This window comes from Grus americana, chromosome 17 (assembly GCF_028858705.1).
Source record: "Grus americana isolate bGruAme1 chromosome 17, bGruAme1.mat, whole genome shotgun sequence".
NCBI classification, from domain to species: domain Eukaryota; kingdom Metazoa; phylum Chordata; class Aves; order Gruiformes; family Gruidae; genus Grus; species Grus americana.
Genome location: NC_072868.1, coordinates 9207822 through 9232078, shown reverse-complemented (window position 1 = coordinate 9232078; position 24257 = coordinate 9207822). Strand labels below are relative to the sequence as shown.

The following is a 24257-nucleotide window of genomic DNA, read 5'->3' as shown; positions in this document are numbered from 1 at the left end:
ACCTGCTCTGCCAGCTTGGGGTTGCTGTACTTTGTTCATGTACTAGGTGATTTATGAGCCTTTTGAAAGCACAAGCATAGGGCAGCTGTGGGCCCCCACGGAGTCTGGGTAATGTATGTCTGCCTGGTAGAAAAAGCAGGCAGGGAACTCGGGGTTGTAGCTACTGAGGTCTTTCCAACCTAAGTTTGGTGATTCTGCTGCCACTGAATGCATGGTTGAGATGTGAGATATAATAATATTTTCCAGGCCAGGAATAGACTGAAACGTTGTCCCTGATGCCTGGAGTGACTGTGGGGTTACCTTTTTGACATCTCTGTTCTCTCCTCATGTTCTTTTAGCCTTGGAAAGCGTTAGCCTGATCTTGCTCTGTAGCACAATGCATCTGGGAACAGTTGGAGTCTTTAGTTTTCTGTACTGAAGCTGCTTTCTGTGTTTGTTGCTTCTAAACTTTGTCTGCTCCTCCCCTGGTGTGCTAACATTTTATTTAATGTCAATCTGTTTTAGTTCTACCTGCACAACCACCTCTCCTTCATCCTTTACTACCACAGAGAGGATGTGGAAGAGAACCAGGAGCCCACCTACAGGGTTGTGCGCTTTGAAGTGATTCCCCAAAGTATTAAACTAGAAGGTGAGAGACTCTTAGGGAGGGGAGCAAAGGAGAAGAATCTCTTGTAGGGCCAAGAGTTGAACACCACTGATGCATCAGCTGTCACCCTGATACTTCCATTATGGTCTTGGGGTACAGAAATGAGGGAGTCTGAATTACAAGAACAATAAACACCTTTGTTATTGAGGAAGTACCAAAAATATAGAGATATCCTTGAAATGCAATCCATGGAAAATTGATTTATATAAAAAGATTGGAGTTTGGAGATCGGGTTTTTTGCACTGTGTCATCTAGTATGAAGTAGGCATGGCATCTAGCTCTTCTTGTGGTCCAGATCTCCCCCACTGGGACACTGCGTGCTAGTCCAGAGACCCACAGAATGTTTGGAACAGTTCTAGGAGGTTTGAATGTTAAAAATAATGGTTAGGGGGAAGCACTCCTACCTCAGTGAGCCCAACATGAAACAGGTGTCTTGAGGGAAGTTGCTCATTGTGTGTATCATCCCATGCAATTCTGGCAGCAGCAGGCTCGGCCAGAGAGGTTTTGTTTCTCAGTGTATCATACGGAATAGAGGATTTGCTCATGATCTAGATCCTTGGCTTCAGAGCCTCTGGCTTTTATACTTCCAGTTAAGGAAAGCCTTATGCATAAGTTTCCTTTGGTCCTCCACTTCTGATCGGAAGAATAGTTTTGCAAACTGCAAAGGAGGTGAGAAAGGAATGAGTGCTTCCTCTGCGGTATTTGGAGTAATTGCAGCCCAGCACCTTCAGGATACCTGGGGCCAGGATGATGGGTGGGAGAGGTGGTGCCCGAGGGAAGGGCTGACCTAGTGTGTGCCATGTTCTCCCTTACAGACTTGAAGGCTGATGAGAAGAGTATGTGCACCCTGCCTGAAGCTACAGGCTCTGCCCCTCAGGAAATAGATCCTTCTAAAGAGAACCAGTTGCTCTTCACCTACTCTGTCCACTGGGAGGTGAGGGAGTAACGGGAAGCTGGCTGGCAGCTAACTACCATTGGCTGGCTCGTAGTTAGTGCTCCAAGTGTCTGTGACAGAGGTGTTGTGGAAGACATTGGGAATGTGCTGGTATGAGAAGAACTTTCCCGTTCTTTCAGGAAAGTGACATTAAATGGGCTTCCCGCTGGGACACCTACCTGACCATGAGTGACGTGCAGATTCATTGGTTTTCTATCATTAACTCGGTTGTGGTCGTCTTTTTCCTTTCAGGTGAGTGAGATGTGTGGGGTGAAGAAGGCTTTACTGTTAATCTGCAGGGAACTTTCTTTAAGCCTCAGCTGCAGGTGGCTCAAGGAGGATGTGGCCATGTCTGAACCTGATCAAAAGGGGCGGGAAACCAACATTAGCAGATAAAACCTCCCGGTTTGGGCAGTGACCCATGGGGTCAGACAGTTACCCACTTTTGTCTGACAGGGGTAGTTGAGGGAGTAGAAAGTGGTTAACCCACATCTTGCATGTCTGTGTTTAAGGAGGGGAGGAAAAAAAAAAACCCTACAGGAAAGCCACAGCACCCCATTCCTGCTGGAATATTGCCTTCCCTGCTCCCTGGGGTTTTGTTTCTGTCTTTGCTGAAGGCTGGGGGAGATGGCTAATGACTCAAGGCCTCCTCTCCTAGCCAGAACTGTGTGTTGATGGGAGCCACATAGTTGCACAGTGTGAGAGCAGCACAACATGTAGGAGCCTCTGAGCTAAACTCAGTTTGTGCTTGTTTTCAGGTATTCTCAGCATGATTATCATCCGGACTCTCCGGAAGGACATTGCCAACTACAACAAGGAAGATGACATTGTATGTGTTTGTTGTTGGGGCTGGAATCAGAGAGGGAGGGAAGCACAGATGAGGAGGGATCTTGTCTGAAGACTTGGGTGTATTGTCTCTTTCCTTGACCCAGTTTTGCTTCAAGCCCTGAAGTTAGGAGGGGCAGTTCTGTCATGTGCTGTCACAATGCCTTTGTCTGTGTAAAATAGCAGATTACTGGTTTAGGTGTCTTCAGACCTAATAACTGCAGACAGTTCCATAAATGTATGCCCTGGCACTGGCAGTTCAGGTCTGAACTGTTTTAAGCCCAGGAGGAAAGAAGTTTAACTATAGTGATATAATTCTATAGAACTGTATAAAGGGAAATTAATGTCTTAGGCTAGCTCTGGTAGAACCTTCATTTGCACTGTTAGACTGTATCTAAATGCCTTCTTTTCCTGTTATTGCTACAGGAAGATACTATGGAGGAATCTGGTTGGAAACTTGTGCATGGAGATGTCTTCAGGCCACCGCAGTATCCTATGATCCTCAGCTCTCTCCTGGGTTCTGGAATTCAGCTCTTCTGTATGATCCTGATTGTCATCTGTAAGTGGCACATGTTGCATGGGGTGGCTGTAACGAGAAGAGCAACGATGCTCAGGGGTGTTTGTAGCTCCCATTGACTTCAACTTACGCTCACCTTAGTTTGAGTGAGGTTGCATTAAGGACGCTTCCTGTTGCAGGGCTGATCAAGGTGATCAGCCTGCGCTCAGCATTTCTGAGTTTCTAGGTAGCATCCCAGATGAAGGCATCTTTTGGTGTTTGTATTTCCTGTTATCAAGATATGAGCCCTGGGTGATAGTGGGCTGAGAGACTTTTGCACATGTGTGCCTTGCCTTCTGAGCTGCACCTGCTCAAATCTCTGGGGGAATTGAGGCTAAAGCACAGTCTATAGGTTGAGATCAAAGCTGTGGCTTCCTCTCTCTGGCCAGTGCTGGAGGCAGTGGATGCATTATGCTTTGAAGGAAATGAGGTCTGTGCAGAAGGCAGAGATTCCAGGCAGCCATGATCTGCATATGGGACGGGCCCCTGTTCTCCAGGTGCTGGCTAGCACACATACATCAGAGCTGCTCTTCCTTGTCCTTTATTCCCTCCACAGTTGTTGCTATGCTGGGGATGCTGTCACCTTCTAGCCGGGGTGCATTGATGACTACCGCCTGCTTTCTCTTCATGTTCATGGGGTAGGTGTCCCCGCTGCTTCCCACAGCAGTGCTGTCCTGCCCGCCCCTCCTCTCCCTCTCCCCACAATGAGAGTGAATTTTCTTTGTCTTGGCTTGTTTCTGTCCAGGGTTTTTGGTGGATTCTTTGCTGGCCGCTTGTACCGGACTCTGAAAGGACATCGATGGAAGAAGGGAGCCTTTTGTGTGAGTCTTGTGGTGTTCTGTGCTGGGTATCCAGCTTTGCTGATGGCAAGATACGTGGATAAGCTCCGCATGTATTTGCGGGTAGCTGGACACAGCCTGGCTGTACTGCAGAGATTTGGTGTGAATCGAGTCCTCGTAGCTGTACATGAAAGGGCAAACACCAGAGCACGTACTAAAGTGAAGCAAGAGGGTCGTCTGAGATCTTCCCGCAGCCCATCCACTGTGTATGAGTGCTGCAGCAAAAGGGATGCTTCCTCCACATGTGCCTTGTCCCAGCCATGGACTCGTTAAAGAGAAATATCTGGCTGATTTATCATGTGTTTTCTCTTAACCTGTGGTTGCTCTTGCAGACAGCTACCCTGTATCCGGGTGTCGTCTTTGGTATCTGCTTTGTCCTGAACTGTTTCATCTGGGGGAAACACTCCTCTGGAGCGGTAGGTACCACCTTCATCCCGGAGCCTGCTGGATGGGAGGAGGGGGTGACTGGGCTGTCAGGGACTTGCGTAGTTTCACAGTATCTTTCTAAATGTGGGTGCCGGTGCAGTGGTTGACTGGAGAATTGTAGAGTCACGTACATTGGAAAAGACCTTTAAGATCATCAAGAGTTGGTCTGGTTGGAGACTTCAGTCTCCAGGGCTGGTGAGCTGCCAGCCTCACTTCTGTGACTCTTGGTGTGATTCCAGGTGCCTTTCCCTACCATGGTGGCCTTGCTCTGCATGTGGTTCGGGATCTCCTTGCCCTTGGTCTACCTGGGTTACTACTTTGGATTTCGCAAACAGCCGTATGACAATCCTGTACGGACAAATCAGATTCCCAGGCAGATCCCGGAGCAGAGGTGGTATATGAATAAATTTGTTGGGTGAGTGATGAGTGTCTAGGAAATGCGGTGAGTTAAGCCCCCTCTCCTCTGTCTCCTTGGGTTGCTGAACATCACCTTCTGCTGGTCTCTGGACACAGACAGATGGCAGATGTGTTTCCTTGAGTAATACAGTATCAGAGACAATCTTGACAATGTCGATGTGGTATGACGGGTGCTTATCAAGAGTGGGAGCAGTTGTGCCGTTTACTGTGTGAAATTTATTCTAGTAATCTGGAGCTGCAGAGCTTTTGCTAGGAGCGCTCTGTGTGATTACAGGGGACTTTTAATGACCAGACAGTCCTATTGTGCTGCTTATGATTTTTCTTTCTCGCTCTATAGGATTCTCATGGCTGGTATTTTGCCTTTTGGAGCTATGTTCATTGAACTGTTCTTCATTTTCAGTGTAAGCATTTAACCCACTTTGCTCCTGAATAGGATTCCTCTCATGCCAAAGTTTTTGAAGGGGAGGGGGCTTCCACTGGAGCAGACTCCTATTCCTGTACTTCCTGAAGGAGCTAGCAGGATCACTCCAGGCCATTCAGTGTTGTTTCCAGAGGGAGCTGGGCTGTGGGTCTCTTCAGTCTATCCTCTTGCTGAAGACACCTGGAGATGTCTATGGGACACTCCTTGGGGATTTGAAGGATGGTGGTAAAGATGAAAGCTTACTGTAACATAAGACATTCACTGAGCCATCCCAGCTGCTGCCCATTTTTCATCTTCCGTGGACAGGGAGGAATTTGCTGTTTCATTGCTAGGGAGATGGAGGGGAATGAACAGACTACCTCATAGCTGTCTTTGAAACCTGATTCCTCTGAAGTAACATTGTGAAATGCATTAGATCTGTGGTTCCATCTACACGAGGCTGACGGGCTCTTCATTTTTCCTTGGGTTAGCTGCTAGAAGTTAATCTTACATTCACTGATTGATCACAGTAGCATGGAAACAAATTTCTGCTGTGTCTATTTCAGGCAATCTGGGAGAACCAGTTCTATTACCTTTTCGGCTTTCTCTTCCTTGTATTTATAATCCTGGTGGTATCGTGCTCCCAAATCAGCATTGTCATGGTGTACTTCCAGCTTTGTGCTGAGGTGAGGTTTCCGCATTTGTTGTTTCAGTAGTTCAAGGTACTTGCTCCTGGAAAAGCACAGGTCACGTTATTGCTGCTGCTCAGCAGAAATCTAGTCTGGCCCAGCTTCACAAGCGTGATTGCTCTTAACCCCTCTTGACCTCAAGGAGAGTTGAAGCTATTTGATTATCTGCTAGGCTGGGAACTGTGGTTTCATACCAGAAATTCTGCTGGGAGCAGGGTATTTTGAGCTGATGTCTCTTCCCAAAGAAACCATTTCATCCCATCCACGTACAAAATGAAATGCAGGGCCAGAGGCTGAACCCTGTTCCTCGGTAGTAGGTGCTGTGGTACTGACCTGGCTTTGCTCCACGGTCAGCTTTTCATCCTCTTTGTTTGGAAACGCTTCTGTGACAAAATAGCTCCCCAGCCCCAAACTGTGGTTTTCCTTTGAAGGGAAATGGGTGGAGTTCTTCCTGTCCCAGAAAGTTTACAGCTTCCATGAGACAGTGACACAGTAAAAGGAAGCCTGTGGGATAACGCTGAGGCTTTTTACCCTGTCAGGATTACCGCTGGTGGTGGAGGACCTTCTTGGTGTCTGGAGGATCTGCCTTCTATGTGCTGATCTATGCCATCTTCTACTTTGTGAACAAGGTATTGTTATTGCTCTTGTATGAAAGCACCACCTTTCTAGAGGAGATTGTTGGCTTTGGGAAAGGAAACGGTGGGACTGCCTGCTCCTAGTCTGTCCCCATGCCAGCCCAAGGCAGCTTACTAGCCCTTCCAGAGGGAAGAGATGGTTGTAAGTGCCCAAGGCCCCTGCCTGTGTTACCTGTGCAGAGCAGTGTTCCCACCTCAAAAGGGATCTCTTTTTCAGCCAGACAAAAATGAATCGAGAGGAGGGTTTCCTCCCTTTATCAAATCTTCCCTCGTACAGGGCACTGGCTGGTTTGGGGAGTTAACTCTTATTACCTCTATACTTGATTTTGCTTGTTTTTTCCTCTTCTGTTTCAGCTGGATATTGTTGAGTTCATTCCCTCCTTGCTATACTTCGGCTACACCGCCCTTATGGTCTTGTCCTTCTGGCTCCTCACTGGCACCATTGGCTTCTATGCAGCCTACATGTTTGTCCGGAAGATCTATGCCGCAGTGAAAATAGACTGAAGAGGCAGAGACCCAGCAGAAAGTAGACACCTGAATGCGTGTCCTCCTGGGAGTAAAGGGGCCATCTTCTCCCAAGTTCTTTAAGGAAACAAAATACAGTGGGAGAGTGACAAGAGAAATAAATAACTCCTCGTTTTGGAATGTAACTTTGGCACAGTGTACATGGATTCTGGGCTACTTCCTGGGGGGAAAAGGGGTCTGTAGATACCTTACATTTTAACTTTATTATCCTGTTCCATATTTGAGGGAGGTTTTTAGCAGAGAAATATCCCTCTGTATAAGTAAACCCTCTTTTTGCTAATTCATCCTTTTTTTTTTTTTTATGTTGATGACAAATGAATTTGAGACAGCAATGGAAACACTTGTGAAAATGTTTTCTTCCAACCCCTAGGGTGCTCTAGGATTCAGGGAGATTCTTCAGACAAATATCAGACTGGGTTTCTTGCCTGCCTTCATCTCTGCACAGAAGAGGGAGCTTGACTATGGCAAAATAAAAGGAGCCTAAAGGAGCATGAGTCTGGCGGGCTCTGACCGCAGAAGTCCTGGATTCGGCTTGTTTACAATTTGCTGGAGGTGCCATTCGGAGCCTGGGAAGTGCAATTTCACCCTGACAGAGCTTGAGAACTGCAACTCTCGGCATCATTTCTCCCTCCAGCCTTGGACAGCGTGTGCCACTTTGGATATCTCTGGAAGGGCTGAGGGAGGGTGGGATTTCCTCCCTTTCGGAAGGTGCAGCAGGACGTAACGTTCTGGTGGAAGCGGCGTGATTGTGCTGGTGCCAGAATACAGGACTGGAAGGATGTGTGAGGTAATGCAAGGGTTTGTTCTGTCGATAGCTCCACTCCAGCCGTGTGAGGAAACAGGGCAGGCTTCCTTCCCGGGAGCCCCGCCGGGATTGCGCAGAGCCCCGTGGAGAGAAGGCTGCAACGCCGTCGCTTTAGTGCCAAGCGATCTGATGCAGTATTGGGCCTGAACTACTGCGAGGTGTATGCAGGCCGTGCAGAAGGGGCTGGGGACAGAGGGAGAGGCCCTGAGGAGTTCTCCCGTTGCCAGAAGCAGGCTGTCTTACTACCTGCCCTGTGCTCCAGCTGCTCTTGCTGCTCTCTTCTTCCTCTTAGATTCTCTACCTCCAGGGAACAGAAAAAGTGTACACCCTAAGCTGTATTTTGTTCTTCTCCACAAAACAGTCCAAGCCCTCCGGGATAGCCGATGTGGGCTCTTCTGCAGCGGGCTCCTCTCTTTCCGTGGCTTGATGCCTGAATCAGCCCATGGGAAACTCTTTTTAAAAGAGGTTAAAGTTGTTTTTTATTTTGGTCACTGCAATGATGTTTACCAGTAAGAAGGTTCCACGTGACAGTGAAGGCTCCCTCCATCCCCAGACTAGCTGAGTTCAGTCAGGGCTACAGGGGAGAGGTGGAGTGTTTTGGGGTTTTTTTAGTGAGATCTAGGAAAATTTTGCTTTTGCTTCTTGCTGTAGTAAGCAGTAAGGTCTCCAAATGACCAGCTGCCACAGGGTGACGAGGTTCCAGCCCAGAACTGCCCAAAGCCTTCCCTGCTACCAGCACTGACATGTGCACCCTTGAGGGGTTTGGGCCTTTTTTTTAACCGATTGCCATAAGACTTTCCACCAGGTCCACGCAAGGACCAATGTCTCTTACCCTGCAGGGAGCTGGCTTCCCGTGTGGCTTGACTCCTTGGCACTGCGTGTTTCCAGCCTTGCCTAATAGCTTCTTCAGCCACCCATCATGCCAAAGTCTAATCAGCCAGGAATCAAGGATGGAAAAAGGGAGCAGGGGATGTGTGAGCCAAACTGTGCTGTGGAGCCCTGTGTCGGTTCTGATTTGAGATCCCTCTCTGAGATTTTGGTTGTTTGGGTTGTTTTTTTTTCCCTCCTGCCCCAGTGGAGAGGCTCAGCCAGCATTGATTTCTCTCCCTTCCCCAAAGTGTTTTCTCTGTATTCTTTGTAATTTTTAATTAATGTACGTATTCTTTGTGTCCTATTGTAAATAAATCTGCCATTGTCCTGTTCTCCTGGGTTCTCCTAAGCCACCTCTTGGGATTTTCTTTTCATAACACTTAGCCTGTTTGACACCTGCGTGGTCTTTGACATGTGGCTTCAGTCAGAAGCAGAGCTTGGAATACACTGTGGTTTTCTTTGTAGTATTTTTCTCCTGGTCAACTTGACTGAGCAGTAAGTTTCTCCCAGAGTGGCATGTCCTGTGTGCTGCCGTGTATTGTAATTAAAATGCCACCAGTCAAGGCGTTTGGATCTGGTTTTCGTTGTACTGCATGGTAAGACTGCTTAAGCAACTCTCCTCTTGTGTGCAAAATGCGTTGTTTGACTTGTGTAGCGCTAACAGATCGAGCAGGGCTGTCGGGTGGCTGACAGGCTGAGAGCGTTGGGCAAATACATGGTGCTTTAGAGCAAGAGGTGAGAGTACAACTCAGAAGGAAGCTGCCATCTCCTTCCTCTGAGTAGTACTTTGGAGGTTTGTTGGTGCTGTGGAAACCAAGCCTTCATCATTAGCTTCCAGTTTACTGTCTGTCCCAGCATTGTGTGTTTTTGCTGGGGGTTGTATGTGGCAGGAAGGCAGCAAGCGTCAGTTAAAGATGCTGACTGAGGGAGGGAGAGTGAATTCACTGTTCTTGTGGCGTTGAGAATGTTATGGGATGCCAGTGTTGGGGGCTGATGAATGTCTGTGACCCTGATCACCTGCTGAGACCAGAGCAGGCAAATACCTTAAAACTCAAAAAATCATCTGAGTAGTCTCTTCTCCCCTTGAAAATGGCAAAGGAAGGCTTCAGCTCCACCAACAGGACAATCTGTGCTGAACTCATTTTTCATCTTTAGGCAGGCTAGTGAAGCGGTGTTGCTGTAGTCATGTCATGTCGTAGCCCTCCGCTCTGCAGGAAAGCACTGCTGAGGAAACAGCACGTTACCAGCGACTGCATTAAGAACGACAACTAGATCATACCTAGAAAAGTACCTGAACACTGAAAATGGTTGTCAGCCTTTAAACCATCTTCTGAAGAGACTCCCGAGAGCGCAGGGTGCTCTTTGCCCTTTTTCATGTCTTTTAAAATGCTTCTGCGGCTGGTGACAGATGGTTGTAGCTGAAGCTTTAAGGTTTGGTTCTGGTTCTGCCCTTGTGCACAGCGCAGTCCTGGGGAGCTAAATGTGGCGAGGTTATCTGGAAGCGGGGAGTGGGCTGTACTCATCTGAAATGCTTCCACGCGGGCTGGTAATTTTAGTAAACCAAGGGACCAGAACTTTCTGTCTAACAAACGTTATTCTCCTTGGCAGGAGATAATGGTATCGGCTGTCGCTGCATCCCCAGCAGGGTGCCGTGTCCTTTTTTTGGGTCTAATTCTTTGCTTGAAAGAAACAAGTCTGTGTGGGTTCATGTAGGAAACTGGTCTTTGACTTGCCTTATGATTCTGTCTTTACTTAAACCAAAATCCCCGTTCCCCTCCAAGAAGACACCTGGGACAGATAATTAAAATGCTTTTAATAAACGACTTCATTATAAAAAATGCTTTCAATTTGAACTTCATTTTGCAAGACAATGAAAGAGCTAATTTTAGTGATTACCTGTACATTTCCTAATGGCACTTAATATTTTTACAATGTAAAAACCTTGTTTACAGCCCCCAAAATACTCCATTAAAAGAGGTCATTCACTGTGTGTAAAAGTGCTAGAATGTTTGCTTTTAGAAAAACAGTTGAGCTTTAACAATGGGAAGCTTCTGGCTTGGGCAGCTGTAGCTGCAGGAAGGGAGGTCAGGCACTGGCTCTGTCGAGATCCAGCACAAGAATAGGCAGTGTGAATGTCAGCCCCAGGGAGAGACACTGAATCTCTCCCATCAGTCCCAGCGCTGAGAAATCTCGAGCTCTGTCCCTTACAATGGGACGTTTGGGGGCTCTGGATTGAACGCTGTCCTCTGGTCAGCTGCTCCTGCAGCCTGCAACGGAGGGCAGAGCTTGTGCTGGGGCAGCCCTGCCCGGGAGAGGGTTCTTGGTGTGACTCCTGGCTGCAGAGGCCACTCAGCAGCTTCTCGTCCAGCAGCAGTTTCAGAGCTCGACTGCTCCCAGGGGCGAGTTCTTCACGGCCCCCACAGGTTCCCTCTGTCCTCCCTCTCGCAACCACTCGGTTGTCGGACCACCTCGAAGGCAGACATCTCCATTTTTGTTCAATATCCTTGTTTAAGGAAAATACTGGTACAAATGTTACAAAACAACCTTTCTAAAAATAGTTTCTAGATATTAGGGATCACCAGAGTGGGGGAAAAACCCACAAAGCAGTCAAGGCTGAGGCACTCAGTAGGGCAAGGAGAAGTCGTAAACTCAAGACAGGCTTCTAGCCGGAGTTATGGAATCTGCTTGCTCCCACTGCCAGCTCTCTGCTCGAACATGCAGGCTTGTGCACCGTTTTCAGTCACATCTTGAAGCGGGGTGTGCTGGTGAGTTCCATAAGCAGAAACTTCTGTGTTACCTTCAAGTGCAAGACACTGAACTGCAGAGGAAAATGGGCAGCTGGGGGCAGGTATGTGATCTGTTTGCCTGGATGCTAAACTAGCCAGGGACCACGTGCCGAGCGACAGATGCTGTAGCTGTTCCCATCCTGCAGGCTGCACACAGAGCTGTCCCTGATCATCTCGGTACGTTCTGTGTGACAGCTGGTTATCCACTTGCATAGTAGTTTCAAAGAAAGACAGTATGTGAGATGGATGGTGAAGATGACTGTTAAAATGAGGGATGGTTGTTTTTAACAAGACACTTTCATGTTGAGGATTGTTCCCTTAACTGAAGAGCTGACCTATTTAATAGTAATTAAAAAAAATGGATTCCAAATTCCCTTTTCTTCATCTTTCACATTGCCTTTATCTTTCCTTGTCGCTGTGATCTCCCGATACAGAGATGCTACCTCCATGTCACGTACATTCTTTGTGCATGCCAATATTTAGGCACTGGTGGAAAGGACGACTGCAGACCTAGCTTCAGCTATGAGCATACAGTGAGGAAGATGCTTCAGTCTCTTCCTGCAAGCCTACCTGTGCGCATAAGAAATAAAAAGTACTTTTGATAGGAAAGCCAAGCTAATCTCATGGTGTAGATTTGTGAGAAGCAGAACATGATTTGTTTTCTGGGTATCATTTTCTGATCACGGGTTCAATTTTTGCTTGACCTGTTTCTGTGGCAGCCTAAAGCGTTTAGTGGAAAGTGGTCTGTGTAATGGTGTGGAGACGGCTGCGGGTGCAGATCACGCAGGAGCCCGCTGAGGAAGCGCTCTGGAAGAAAACTCCTTACCTGGAGGTACAGAATGGCTGAAACAGGTGGAAGGATTCCTAAGGGATCCTGGTTACTCACCAGAATGAAGCGAGTATGTTGCAGGGTGGGGGGAATAGTATGGAGGTGAGCCTGATGTGAGCACACATGAATTGTGCGGCAGGGACAGCAAAACCTGAGAGGAGTCTACTAATGTGGTGGTGGTAGGGGGAGTGGGAAATAGTGGTCCTGCAAGAAAGCTGTGTCAGTAGTAAAGGCGTGTTTCCCTGGGCAGCTTCCCGCTGCTTTAGGAGGGAGGGTCAGTATTGCTGTGGCCCGTTGCAGGGAAACGGGCACAGAAAGGGTGAGAGGTGCCAGGGTTGGTGATACAAGTGAGAACAGGGTCCGGGTTTCCCAAGTCCTGGTCCAGCAGACCAGGCAAAACCAAACTGCTTTCTACAGGTGGGTGTCGGGCGAGATTGTAGTTGGAGCTTCAGATGGAAAAATACAAGAAATAAGTTACAAAAAAGAAGCAAATTTTGGATAAAGATGGAAACCCATAAAGTTTTAATGAAGCGGTTCTGTTCAAGCCATTCATCCACTTCGCTCTTTGGTGGCAGAGTATCTACAGGGTTTGGGCAAGCAATTAACTAAAAATAGGCACCCGAGGGAGAATTCAGTGAGCCTGAGTAACTAGGATTAGAGAGGATAAGCAAGAAGGTAGGGTGATGGGGAGAGCATCTTTGAAGATTTCTTTGTAAAAATTTTAATTGCAGGCAGTAGAAAATGCCTCTGCAGGATTATTCTTTCCAGATAGCAAAGGTGATGCAATGGTAGAGAAAGAAAATGGGGATTTTTCAGTGAACTGCAGGAAATCTTCCAAGCAGCTGCTATTCACCTGTCAGCAAGGAAGGAATTAAAGAACAAAGAGCTGAGCTCCCAACAAAAGTACTGAAATCATCAATCTACCGGAGGGAAAAAAGGGATTCCCATTGAAGTGACAACATTTTTCAACACTGAGGCTAAAGAGCAGGCACTATTGTGAGACAGCTGAACAGGGTCTGTCAAAACGCTGTACGTGGATATTCTGTCAAGTGAAATTCAGTGGAAGCAAATGCAAGTTAACACGTTCCTTCATACAAATGGATTTTGAGCGAGCTGTAATCCCATGGGGAAAAAAGATCTCCAGACTTTCACACAGCTCTAGAAATCTGAGCCTGGGAAGGACTGGCTAGGTGAGTTAACCCTCTGCTGCCATGGAAATGGCTTGTCTTGTGTATTTTCTAACGAGCAAACTGGAATAATTCTTATTTCTAGGGGGACATTATGTCTTTGCCTTTCTGAGAATCTAGGGTCTGATTTATAATTGCTGGCATATTTGTGTCCTTTCCTTTCACAGCCTTGTGCTCTATGATTTTATATCTTGGTTGTCTGCACAGTTCCTACAGGTCCTGAACCCCCCATGTCAGCCATGCTTTAAAACACTCCTTTACTTAACCCTCCTGACCAATTATTTGCTGTAGTTGCTCCTCTCAGGCTCAATCTGATGCCACCTTTCCAATACAGATGTGCCTGGAATAATGATATAACAGGGTGGTTCACAGGGCTCTGCCACTGAAGACAACTTTCATTTAGCACTTAAAATGCTCAACATCTTTAGTGGCTGCCTTGTACACTGTTTGTGGGATAAGAGTGTGAGATTTCTACTGGCATGGTGTTTATTACAGGTGAGTTTCATCAGTTCTGGCAGGTTCATGCTCTGAGTTGTCTTGCTTTCATACAGCTGGTGCTTGGTGTCTCAAATCTCAGGGCTTCTCTGCTGTCCTACCTCGGTGTAAAGTCCAGCCTAGCTTCCCGTCACCTGTGTTCATTGAGCCTCTTTGAAAATACCGCTTTAAGAACTCCTCTCTTCCATCAAAAGCATTTTCTGCCTCCCCAAATGGCTTAATTTGTATTTGTCCTGGCTGACTCGCAGTGGTCTCCTGTACTTGGAGTCCTTAACTCGTGGTCCTCGATGATCAGCCAAGGAATGCCTGTATCTGAGTGTAATGCTTGGTTCTGTCTTCATGGACACTGATGCTATGGGTGTGTGTTTCATGTTTGTCATGCTTCCCTGCAGTCTCCCATTCCCTATTTTAATAATGATCTTGGGAGAGAAAGTAGCATGTTCACTTAAACATCCCTAAACCTTGATTTAAAAACAAAAAACCCCCAAACCCTCAAAACAAACAAACAAACAAAACCCCAAACCCTTTCTGGGATGAAACTCTTTTTCTTTATATCACCTAACAAGCACAATGGCCACCATTCCCTCGTGCACAAATGTCCTGCAGATAAACCACAGAACAGTTTTCCAGGCTGTGCTGCAGCAATCTTCCTCAGTGTTTTACCGACAGTCGCATGAGCAGGAGCTTGTCCAAGCTGACTTCTTCTGATTTTCCTAACAGCTCGGTACGTACTTCCTAATGAACTTAGGGTCCCAAGTTGTGTATCTTAGATGCTCAGTTTTTCTTAGGAACAGGTAAAAGTTGTTTGCTGCCTAGCTTTAGGAAATAATTTGTTTTGTGAATTGCGTGCTTAGTATTTCAAATGGAAGTAGCCTCATTAGTTTTAGACTGGCTGACACAATACTTGCAGGTGATAAGCTCTGTTGCGGAACAGGAACTTCAAATCCATTTTCCAGTGCAAATACCCAGTATTAGCTCCAGCGTGCCATCTCCGAACACGCTCCCTTTACTGGTTTAGATTCTCCTTTTGTTAACAAATGTTATTGCAATTCTGCTTGTTAGAATAGCTGCGGAAAGCAAATCACACGTGCAAATAATAGCAAAATGAATTCCATTTATTCTTTGACAGACTACTGGTAGGAAAAAGATGCCTGACTCTAAGTTTAGCTACCACTGCTAAAGGAATTCCAGTGATGACATGTGTTCAGAGTACAATGCAGGCAAAAAGCAAGAAAGCTGAATGTTCTGAAATGGAAGATGGCATTGCATAAATCTGATAATCCTCACTTGCTGTATGTGATCGGTTCTGACCATTTATTTGCCAAAAAAAAAAAAAAATCGTCTCAACTGAAGACAGGGATAAGGCTTGCATATCAGATAACAGCGTGAAACTCTTTACTTTGCAAAGAGAAAAGCGACAGAAGACAGACCTGAGGTATTCAATGACGGTAAACAGAAGACTAGCTGAAATGCCCTATTTACCTTTTCTATGTTAGAGAACAAGAAGGCACTCGTTGAACTTTGAAAGGCAACATTTTACAGTGGAGAAAAGGAAGTACTGCATTTAACTCAGGGAGATCATTGCCACAGGATATTGCTGAGGTAAATAAATCTTATATTACATTTTGATACAAAAGTATTATTTGCAGCATTGCTGGCTAACCTAAAACAACTGATCTATGTTTTGGAAAATCAATGGATCACTAAACAGTCATTCTGGGAAGAATTACTAAGCTAAATTAAAAATAAAATTCTTGAGTAAAATGGAAGGGGGACAAGCCTATGAACAAATGAGGCACGGCTAATGTCACGCTGTGGGATCAATGGCTCAGCAGAAAGTAATACACACTGACTGAAATGGCTGTACTTGGGGGAGATGAGGGAGGACAGCATCTGGTGTCGCTGAAGGAGCTGAGATAACAGAGTAGAGGTAGATCTTGCATTTTCTAGATTTATGGAGAACAATATTGACGGATTTCCTGGTTTATATTGGCCTACAATGGCTCTTCCATTCTGAGGTATGAAGATCTGTGTCTATAGACACGCACCAACGTATAGTGAGATCGACCTCCGTATGTTACCATCTGCAGTACAAGTGCCCAGGAAAATGAGAGCAGGAGACGATACAGATGCTAAATGACATCAGCAGCCTCACTGCCACTTCACAGTGTAACCCTTCTGCCCTCAGTAGGTAGACAGTCCATGGAAGAATTTAAGAGGTGGTGCAGGGGAAGCAGGACCTTAACTTCAAGGGACAAGGCTTGAGAAGGAGAGAACAAAAAGGCCAGTGGAATCAAATCCTAAGTGAAAGGGTGACTGCAGGCCCAAACCCTCAGCGTTTATTAGAACTATTAGTGTTGGGGAAAATGCTTCAAATATACCAACAGAGTGTATGTGAAGCTGGGACCAATTTTTCTTCCTGATTCCTGGATGTTATCACCTTAGGACTGAGGTAAAAATACACCTCTTGAGACTGCTTCATGGATAAGCCAAAAGGGTACTGACCTCACTGAACTGCTGTGGTAAAAAAAAAAAAAACCCTAGAAACTCATACTCTGTTCCTCATCTCAAGGGAACCTATGGAGTGGGAGCCTGCAGCCTGTTCTCATCTGCCTGGTACGACACCCAAGCTCCTAACCCAGCTTTTTCACATGCTTTGGTTTACAGAACAGATGCATGATCTGTTTGCTTGTGGGAGATACTTAAAAGAAAAGGGCTTTATCCATACAGAACAAAAACAAGCAAAGCTGTGAGAGCTGCTCCATCCCCTTGACGTGTGGATAGCCAGAGAGAAAACGCGGGAAGCTGTTGCCTACAGCGGCAGAGGCTGAAGTGGTCCAAAAAGCAGTGTATTTCCCCATGGGGGAAGAACATGATACGTGAAGAGAAATCAGTGCAACCTGACTTCGTTGTGTAAACAGTGTTCTAGCTACACCAGATATAAAACCAGTGTGTTCTGGTGCCTCCTATTTTTGTAATGGTGGAAACAGGTTTGTGTTGTGTAAACAATGTTCACTGTAATGAGTTTAACCTGACGGCTCCACAGAGAAGAATGAGGTGACGTCTCTGAATTCACTATGTAAACGGTCTTGTTGCTTAACACTGATGTGGAGTAAGCTGTATTCCGTGGAGTAAGATGTATTCGGTGACGGGATGAGAGGTAGTGGGGAAGGACAGCCTCTTCCCCGTTGGCTTCATACAGAGCGGGTATCTTGACTTCTCCTCCTTCTCCGTGTGGAGGTGTTGGCTGTTTTGCCAGAATTGCAGTGTGGTAACATGAAATGGAAGCTGGACTCTTCAAAAGTTAAGCCCAAGATGAAAGAGTCTCAACTCCTTCTCAGGGACAGTCCCTTCCCAAAGAGGAACATAGCTCCAGGATCTCAGGGAAGGTCAGTGCTAAGCGCGGCTCCTGATTCACAGATTAAAAATTAGATAAAATATATCCAGTCTATTAGCTGACATCTTTTTGCTGTACAGGACTGGGATTTGCATGGGGATATCTGCTGTTCCAGTCTACAAGTGCTCCCTCCAGAGATCAGAAACTTCCTGCCTGAAACAGCTTTGCAAAGCTTTTACACCCCAAAGGGAAGTAAGAGTTGTGCGTTTTTAAGGCTCTCCACAAAAGGGCGACTGAAAGATCTGTTCTCCAGTGCTATTTTCAGCTTATTGGAATGCCTGGTGGAAACGTGGCAGCGTGGTTGTGCTCAAGCTGGAGGTGAAGACAGGGGGCAATGAATGAAGGGGCCCAAAGTTCAGCGAGGCCCCAGCTCCAGGAGATTCTTGAGGTTGATGTTGCAAAGTGGTAAGCAGTGGCTGTGTCTCCCCCTGTGAGTAGCCCATGACCAATCCCCCTGATGATACAGGTGGATTGCAAGGAGGAAGATTTAGGGGGAGGAAGCCAAGAAGATGAGAAAAGTCCATGTTAGCAGCACAGAGAGCCTCTGAAAGGTTAGCAGGGCTCTTGGAAAGCAAAGCCTCATCCAGGGGGGGCGGCTGAGGCGAAGAGGACTGAGGCTCACCAGATGAGAGAGACAGGCTGCCAGGGAAGTCTGACAAAAAGCTGTCCACCTCTACTTTGGGTAGTTTCTCAGGCAAATATGAGGTAGATCCAAGCTGATACTTTGGAGGAGGTTGCGGTGGGGAGGAGATGGGAGAAGAAGACTCCAGAGGATAGCTCATTCCCATTGGAAGAGAATTAGGAACCAAAGAATGGGGCATCCCTGAGCTTGGCATGGTTTGGAGATGTGTGCTGTACATGCCCACAGGCAACATGCCAGGGAAGCTCTTACCACCTATCATGTCTCTGGATGCCATGCAAAGGACGGGACTCAGCTCTTCTTTCACTGCGACAGATGAGCTGCAGCTGAGGAGACCCAACATGTCAACTGGCTCTGTCTTAATCTTCAGCAGTTCCTGGGAGTGGCTTTTCTTCATGTGCCTGGTCAGATGATCTTTCCGCCCAAACCTCTGAGCACAGTACTGGCACAAGAAGTCCTTCCGCCCCGTGTGCACTACCAAGTGTCTCCGCACATCTTTTCGGGTGTAGAAGCGCCTGTCACAGTGGTCACATGGATGCTTCTTTTCCTTTGCTCCACCAGAAGCCCGCCTAGAATGAGCTTTGAGGTGCTCCAGGAGGACTTGGGTACTTTCAAACGTCTGGAGGCATACCTTGCAGCTGAGATCACCGCTGGCAGCTGCGTGCATGGCCAGATGTCGCCTGAAGCCAAGTTTCGTGTTGTAGTTCTTGCCACACTCAGGACAGTGGAGGGCCTCCTTGTTGGGATCGTGGGTCTGCAGGTGGTTGCGAAGGTGATCTTTCCGGTGAAACATCTTCTCGCAGTACATACACTGATGAGGCTTCTGAGCAGAGTGCGTGGCCATATGCCTTTTGGGAGAAAAGCAGGAAAGTTTAGACTAGTGTCCAGCCCCTAAGAGAACATATGCTACTTTTTCAAAATTTTCCCTTGTGTTCTACGCTTTGTGCCACAAAAATCCCAGATGGCATTTTACTGCCACTAAAGGATGCTGCCAGGGCAGCGGGGACTCTCCAGGCACAGAAGTACAACGTTTCAAGCAACAGTTGGAGTCTGTCTCAGCAGTGCCCATCCTCCCTAGAATGCATTACCTCCGCACAGGTAAACTTCAGTCGTCTACTCAGCTCCTGTTCCCTCTGTTGAGGCTATCAAAGGGGGAAATGACAAAGAAAACCTTGGTAGTTTATGACAAGAAATGCTTGTCTGCTGGTGAGACGGCTTCATTTCATCAGAAGGCGTCAGACTGTGGCAATGTCTGTTGACAGCCACTGTGGACTGATTTCACCTTGGTATCTTACACTCTCTGACACTGTCGTTCATCTAGTTTCACGTTTCTAGTGATCAGATCATTTAATTATTCTCTGCTATATTTCAGTACATAAATAGGAACTCTACTTCTTCATGCTAGAACAATAGCGGCCATAGAAACATTCCTGTGATGAAAGTTAGAGGTAGGGCTTATGAAATGTGAATGCTGTTCTTGCTTTTCATTTGGTTTTTAATCTGTGAACTTCACTTTCTGCTTCAATTTCCTCCTTAGAAAACAGCTTGAGCTCAGGATAAAGTATTATCTGAGGTTCTCTGGAAGGTGCTTAAAGAGATGCCAAGTATGGTAACATCTGGGACTCAACTGCTTTGCAAGGTAACAAGGGCATTTCCCCTCCACCACCTTCTCAGAAATTCAAGCACAAAAACACGATGGAGGGGGTTTCCCCTCTCTTCTGGTAGGGGAGCGCTGTTTGGCAGAGGCACTCCACAGTTACCTACCTATATAGCTTGTACTTAGAAGCAAAGGCTTTGCCACAGTGCAGCTGAGGGCAGTTGTATGGTCTCTGCTCAGTATGAGAAAGTGTGTGAGTTCTCAGCTTGTCCACATTAGTGAAGGAGGTCTCCGATATTTCACATTGGCATTTTCCCTGACTTTCGGTCTCTTCACCTCTTGGTCTGGGGACTAATTTCCAGCCTGTCTCTTCCTCCTCCTGCTTTGCATCTTGAATCCAGTTGGGAACACTGGGAAAAAATGCCGTCATGGCAGGTCTAGTAGAACATGGCCATGTCAAGCAGAACTTGAGCCTGCAGGCTTCTTGCTGTGATGGTGTGCCAGTGCAGTTTTCTGTTGCAACCCTCTGTGACCAAACTGCTTTAATAGCAGCAACCCTTCATCTGAAATCACAGAAGGGTTGGTGTTAAGACACTGCATCTTTCACCCGTGCACACAAACGCGTGTAAGCATTCAACAAGCATTATAAATATGAAAAGATGTGTGTTCACAGACACGAGACTCACATCTCCAGAATGTGTTTTGTTCTTTTCTCCCTTAACCCCTGCTACATGAATAAAATGATGTTAAACTTTTTCTGAATTATATTTTTGAAACTATTAAGAGCCAGTGTTACCTGTTACATGCATTTTCTTCCGAAATGCTGTAGATGGGTGTCTCTGTAGCTCTAAATACCTCACCTTTCCCCGTGTGTTTTGTAGATCGCTTCTTATCCCATTTTTTCAGTTTTTTCACAGTCTATTCTCATTCGCTCTTGATCTTTGCTTATGTGGAATTCCCTTCTAGAGCTTCTCAGAGAAACTAAGGTTCTCTTATATTTTTTTTTTTCATCCACTCTGCTACCAACCTGGTACACTAGTAAGACCATCTCCTTGCAAATCCATCTGAATTAATACGTATGGGTCAACAGAAAATTTATCAGCAACATCATACCTTTTTCAGGAAGGCAACAGATGCTGCTTCTCTTCTGGGTGTGATTAGTCATTATATTTTCACTTTTCTATTGTGGTGCAGATTCTGTCTCTCTGGATTAGCAAATTTTCTGCAGTAACGAGCAATTTTATTTTTATTTTTTTTCTTTTACACACTCATTCATTGATAATGGAAGCTCAAACTGTTTCCTGTTCAACAAAATAAACCTCCTGTATGCTCTGCTGGCTTTCATGTTGATGAAAATCTACATTAATTTCTTTTAGCAGGATGTTCTTGAGTTATGTTTGTCTTTTTGGTGAAGTACTGCATTTTTATATGGTTCTACTAACACGTAAACTGGTAAACGGTTAGCTGAAATAAAAACCTCAGAGAAGATCTCTTTCACTGAATTTAGTTGCCTGAGAAACTCTTCTTAAAATAGCATCAAACCCTCAAGCTTTTTCTTACTCCATGATTGCTTCAGAGGGAGGAACTTCCTGCCTGCACATCAACACAAGTGCCAGTTGTGGGCAGGATGTGCAACTACAAGGGAACTAACCAACCCCCATTAAGAAAGTGCACCACTGAACGTTATGAATAGCTGAAATAACAATAACCGTAACTACACATTGCTCACAATATCATGAATGGTTCCCTCTGGCTGGAACACACTGGGAAATGGGACAACTCCAAGAAAATGTGTCACTATGAGGACTGGAAGTGTTCATTAAGAACAGAATTCAGTTTTGTGCGGGCTGAATCTACTCAGAGCAGAACAATAAAGGACTAGAACTGCTGAGGTGCCACTTTGGTACAACCCAGTGGGATGTGATGGCTGCTCCTACCCCTCAGGGGACAGCAGTCCTGCGGTTCAGAGCAGTCTTCCTTTGTAGGTGTCTAAGACAGTGAGTATTTCACCTCTGTAGGAGATGTGTGCCGGAACAGCTAAGTGTTATCTACCTCCTGCTTCAGAGCGGTGCACGTGTTCCAGGAGTCTCTGCCACTTTCGCCAGGTAGTTGCTTCTTTCCCTCTGAACAAGCTCAGCCATCCATGCCAGTTTCAAAGCTACCTGAAAGAAGACAGACTTTGAATTTTGCTGTCTTTAACAGTAAAGCGCATGAACTATCTATCGCCTTCAGAGTGGAAACCCAAATACAAGTGAGTTAAGATATGGTAATCTCTTTAGTCAATTATTGTAAAATTTTGTTGACTTTCCTCTAAAACTGTAAGGCTCTAGTAAGAAAAAGGACTCTATTTGGGTCTGTTTCTACGTCTAAATGCATGTCCTAGGACACTGACAGCTGTGGAGTAAGAAAGAAAAAACAAGATGAGGGTCTCACCCAGTAGGAGTGAAACACAGTAGCAATGGAAAGTCAACAACATAGTTCATGCTTGGCTAGAAAACTCTCTGCAAGATCTATATATCTACATTTTAAAAAACTCAATTGGTTTTCTTATTAACATTTCCCCGACGAACATTTCCAATGGACTCCCTGTTGACTATAACTCTGTAGCCACCAGAGAGAAACAGTCACCGCTCTGTAGAAACACTTCATCTACTTGTTCAGAGAAGCTTGTATGTCAGCTTGTACATCATAGCGTTTCTACCAGTACTGGAAAACCTGCTTATCTTAGAAAGCTTTATACTAGTCCTCGGCTGTGCGGAAAAACCTTGTGACCTAGGCTGGGAACCAGATTGGTGAACTGCCCAGGTTAAAAATAATCAGGAAAAATTAAAAAGGAGCCTGGATGAGTTCTCTGACCGGACTGGCAGCAAAGCTGTGCTGATCTGGCTGGAGCGGGTACGCAGCAGCAGCGGGAGACAGAGACACAGGGCCTGGCAGGCTGCCTGGATTGTGGAGCTGTGGTTTCTCTTTTCTAAAGGGCATCTCTTGCGTCCGATTTGTATTTGGCTGGTTTTTGGCTTCTACCTGCTAAGCCCTGCTGTGCTTTTGCTAAGGAGCTGTTCCAGTACTGTCACTTTTCTTCCTGCAGGGACAGAGAAGTTGCCCTGGGGACTCCTGCATCCCCGCAGTCCTCACCACCTGCTTCTGCATTGTGCTGGCCCAGCTGGTTTACAGCTGCACGGTGGTGTGGCTGAAGGAACTTACTCAGCTGAAAAGTAACTTATTTTTAAATTTTTCCTCCCCCAGCTACATCAGTCCCCCGCTCAGGTTTGCTAAGCTATTTTAAGTTGTTAAAGCTTAAACTTGCCCAAGCGGAAGGTGCCGGCTACATGACAGAAAGCAGAGGCCAGAATCCATGGTGGGCACTCGGCCTCAGCCTGGTGTCGTGCCTCAAACCCAGCTTTCGCAGTGATCCCAGCTGCAGTGTCAGGCCTGGCACTGTCCCGGGGCACGAGTGCGCTCATGCATTTATTGACTTTCCTACATGACGCCCAGTGACCACAACACCTCAAACTGCTGCAGCAACATCTCTTGGAGCAGGTCTTTCAAAGCTCCCGCACAGCCTAATAAAATTACCCCCTACTTTCCTTACAGTGTTCTAATCAATTCCAGCTCTGACTCCTGACTGCAAGGCACACCTTCCCGACCTCAGATCACTTTTGTGACTTTTCTACATCCCCTATCATGGGGTGGTTTTTTTTTTAATTATAAGGGGGGGAAAAAAGTGGATACCAGACCTAGATGCAGTACTTCAGTACCAGCCTTGCCAATGCCAGCTCTGGATGTAAAAATCACTCTCCTACCTCCTTACACATCTTGCATTGACCCTTCTTTACAGTTTTCCTACAGTCACAAACACCAACTCACGTGTCATTATGATTCCCTGATTTCCCCTATGAAAACCATTATTTTCTTGCAGTGAGTGACTTCGGTTGTTTCTAGATATGTAAGTTTTTACAGCCTCAGTATCAGTTTCCCCCACTTGATGATTTACAGATTTTGGAAAAAACTCTGCGTAAAGTTTGCATTTACTTTTAAAACCCAGGGAAAAGCTGCTGCACCTTTCCCATAGGATGTAACCAGACACGCCATCCCCGCAGGATGATCTTCCCATCTGACCGAGCTCCACTTCCCTGATATGACAACAGGCGGGATTTTAAAAGCCCAAACCCCTTTCCTGCACCACCGGGAAAGTCCCAAACGCCAATATGGCTCCGGGATGATTTATTTATGCTACAAAAAACACGCTTTTTTTCACCCACTCAGCCCCAAAGCGGCTGCAAAGCCCCCAGGGCAGAGTGCGACCGTGCTGGTTGCAACTGGGGTGCAAGCGGCGGAACTGCCGGAGCGGGGGGAGACCCCGAGTTGCCCCCAGGGCCCCCCTCGGCAGCTCCGCCGTTTGCACCGGGAGGGAAACGGGAGTCCACCCTCCCCCAGGAAGGGTATATGGACGCGGCCGGACCGGTGCCATGGGGAGCACACGTGCCACCCCCCCACGTTACCATGGCGCAGCCCTGAGGGGAGGGAGGGGGAGAGGCGGGCCCGGCCTACGCCCCCCTCCACCTCCTCCTCCCACGCCCCCCCTCCCCTGAGGGAACCCCGCCACCGAGGGGAGGGGGCCGCTGTGACACCGCCCCTCACCCTCCCTTCCTCCGGTGCCGTTCCCCTTCCCGCCCCCCGCACTCACCCTGTTCCCCCGGGCCCCGCCAGGCGCGGCTCCGGCCCAGGCCCCGGCGGCCCCATTGTGCGGGGCATTGTG

At 46.8% G+C, this 24257-nt stretch overlaps 2 protein-coding genes across 7 annotated transcripts in view; one reads left to right on the top strand and one right to left on the bottom strand.

Moving 5' to 3' along the window:
• TM9SF4 (transmembrane 9 superfamily member 4) overlaps positions 1 to 8916 on the top strand; it is a 17751-nt gene extending 8835 nt beyond the window's left edge. For 2 of the 3 annotated variants that reach the window (XM_054844986.1, XM_054844987.1), the window contains exons 6-18: positions 505 to 628; positions 1462 to 1580; positions 1721 to 1832; positions 2339 to 2409; positions 2832 to 2964; positions 3518 to 3599; positions 3707 to 3782; positions 4133 to 4216; positions 4466 to 4641; positions 4981 to 5044; positions 5610 to 5729; positions 6272 to 6361; positions 6722 to 8916. In XM_054844986.1, coding sequence (XP_054700961.1) covers positions 505 to 628; positions 1462 to 1580; positions 1721 to 1832; positions 2339 to 2409; positions 2832 to 2964; positions 3518 to 3599; positions 3707 to 3782; positions 4133 to 4216; positions 4466 to 4641; positions 4981 to 5044; positions 5610 to 5729; positions 6272 to 6361; positions 6722 to 6871 — 1401 coding nt within the window. In that variant the 3' untranslated portion in view covers positions 6872 to 8916. The remainder of the gene's footprint in view (positions 1 to 504; positions 629 to 1461; positions 1581 to 1720; positions 1833 to 2338; positions 2410 to 2831; positions 2965 to 3517; positions 3600 to 3706; positions 3783 to 4132; positions 4217 to 4465; positions 4642 to 4980; positions 5045 to 5609; positions 5730 to 6271; positions 6362 to 6721) is intronic. The other variant, XR_008579602.1, reaches the window with a different exon arrangement.
• PLAGL2 (PLAG1 like zinc finger 2) lies at positions 7075 to 24257 on the bottom strand. Of its 4 annotated transcripts, XM_054844988.1 has the most exons (4): positions 24186 to 24257; positions 21551 to 21660; positions 19666 to 20061; positions 7075 to 18749 (listed from the first exon to the last, which is right to left on the bottom strand). In XM_054844988.1, the coding sequence occupies exons 3-4, from the start codon at positions 19926 to 19928 to the stop codon at positions 17528 to 17530; spliced, it is 1485 nt and encodes a 494-aa protein (XP_054700963.1). In that variant the 5' UTR covers positions 19929 to 20061; positions 21551 to 21660; positions 24186 to 24257; the 3' UTR covers positions 7075 to 17527. The 4 variants fall into 4 exon arrangements, with proteins under 4 accessions (XP_054700963.1, XP_054700966.1, XP_054700964.1 ...); XM_054844991.1 differs by lacking the exon at positions 19666 to 20061; XM_054844989.1 differs by lacking the exons at positions 21551 to 21660; positions 24186 to 24257 and adding an exon at positions 20295 to 21540.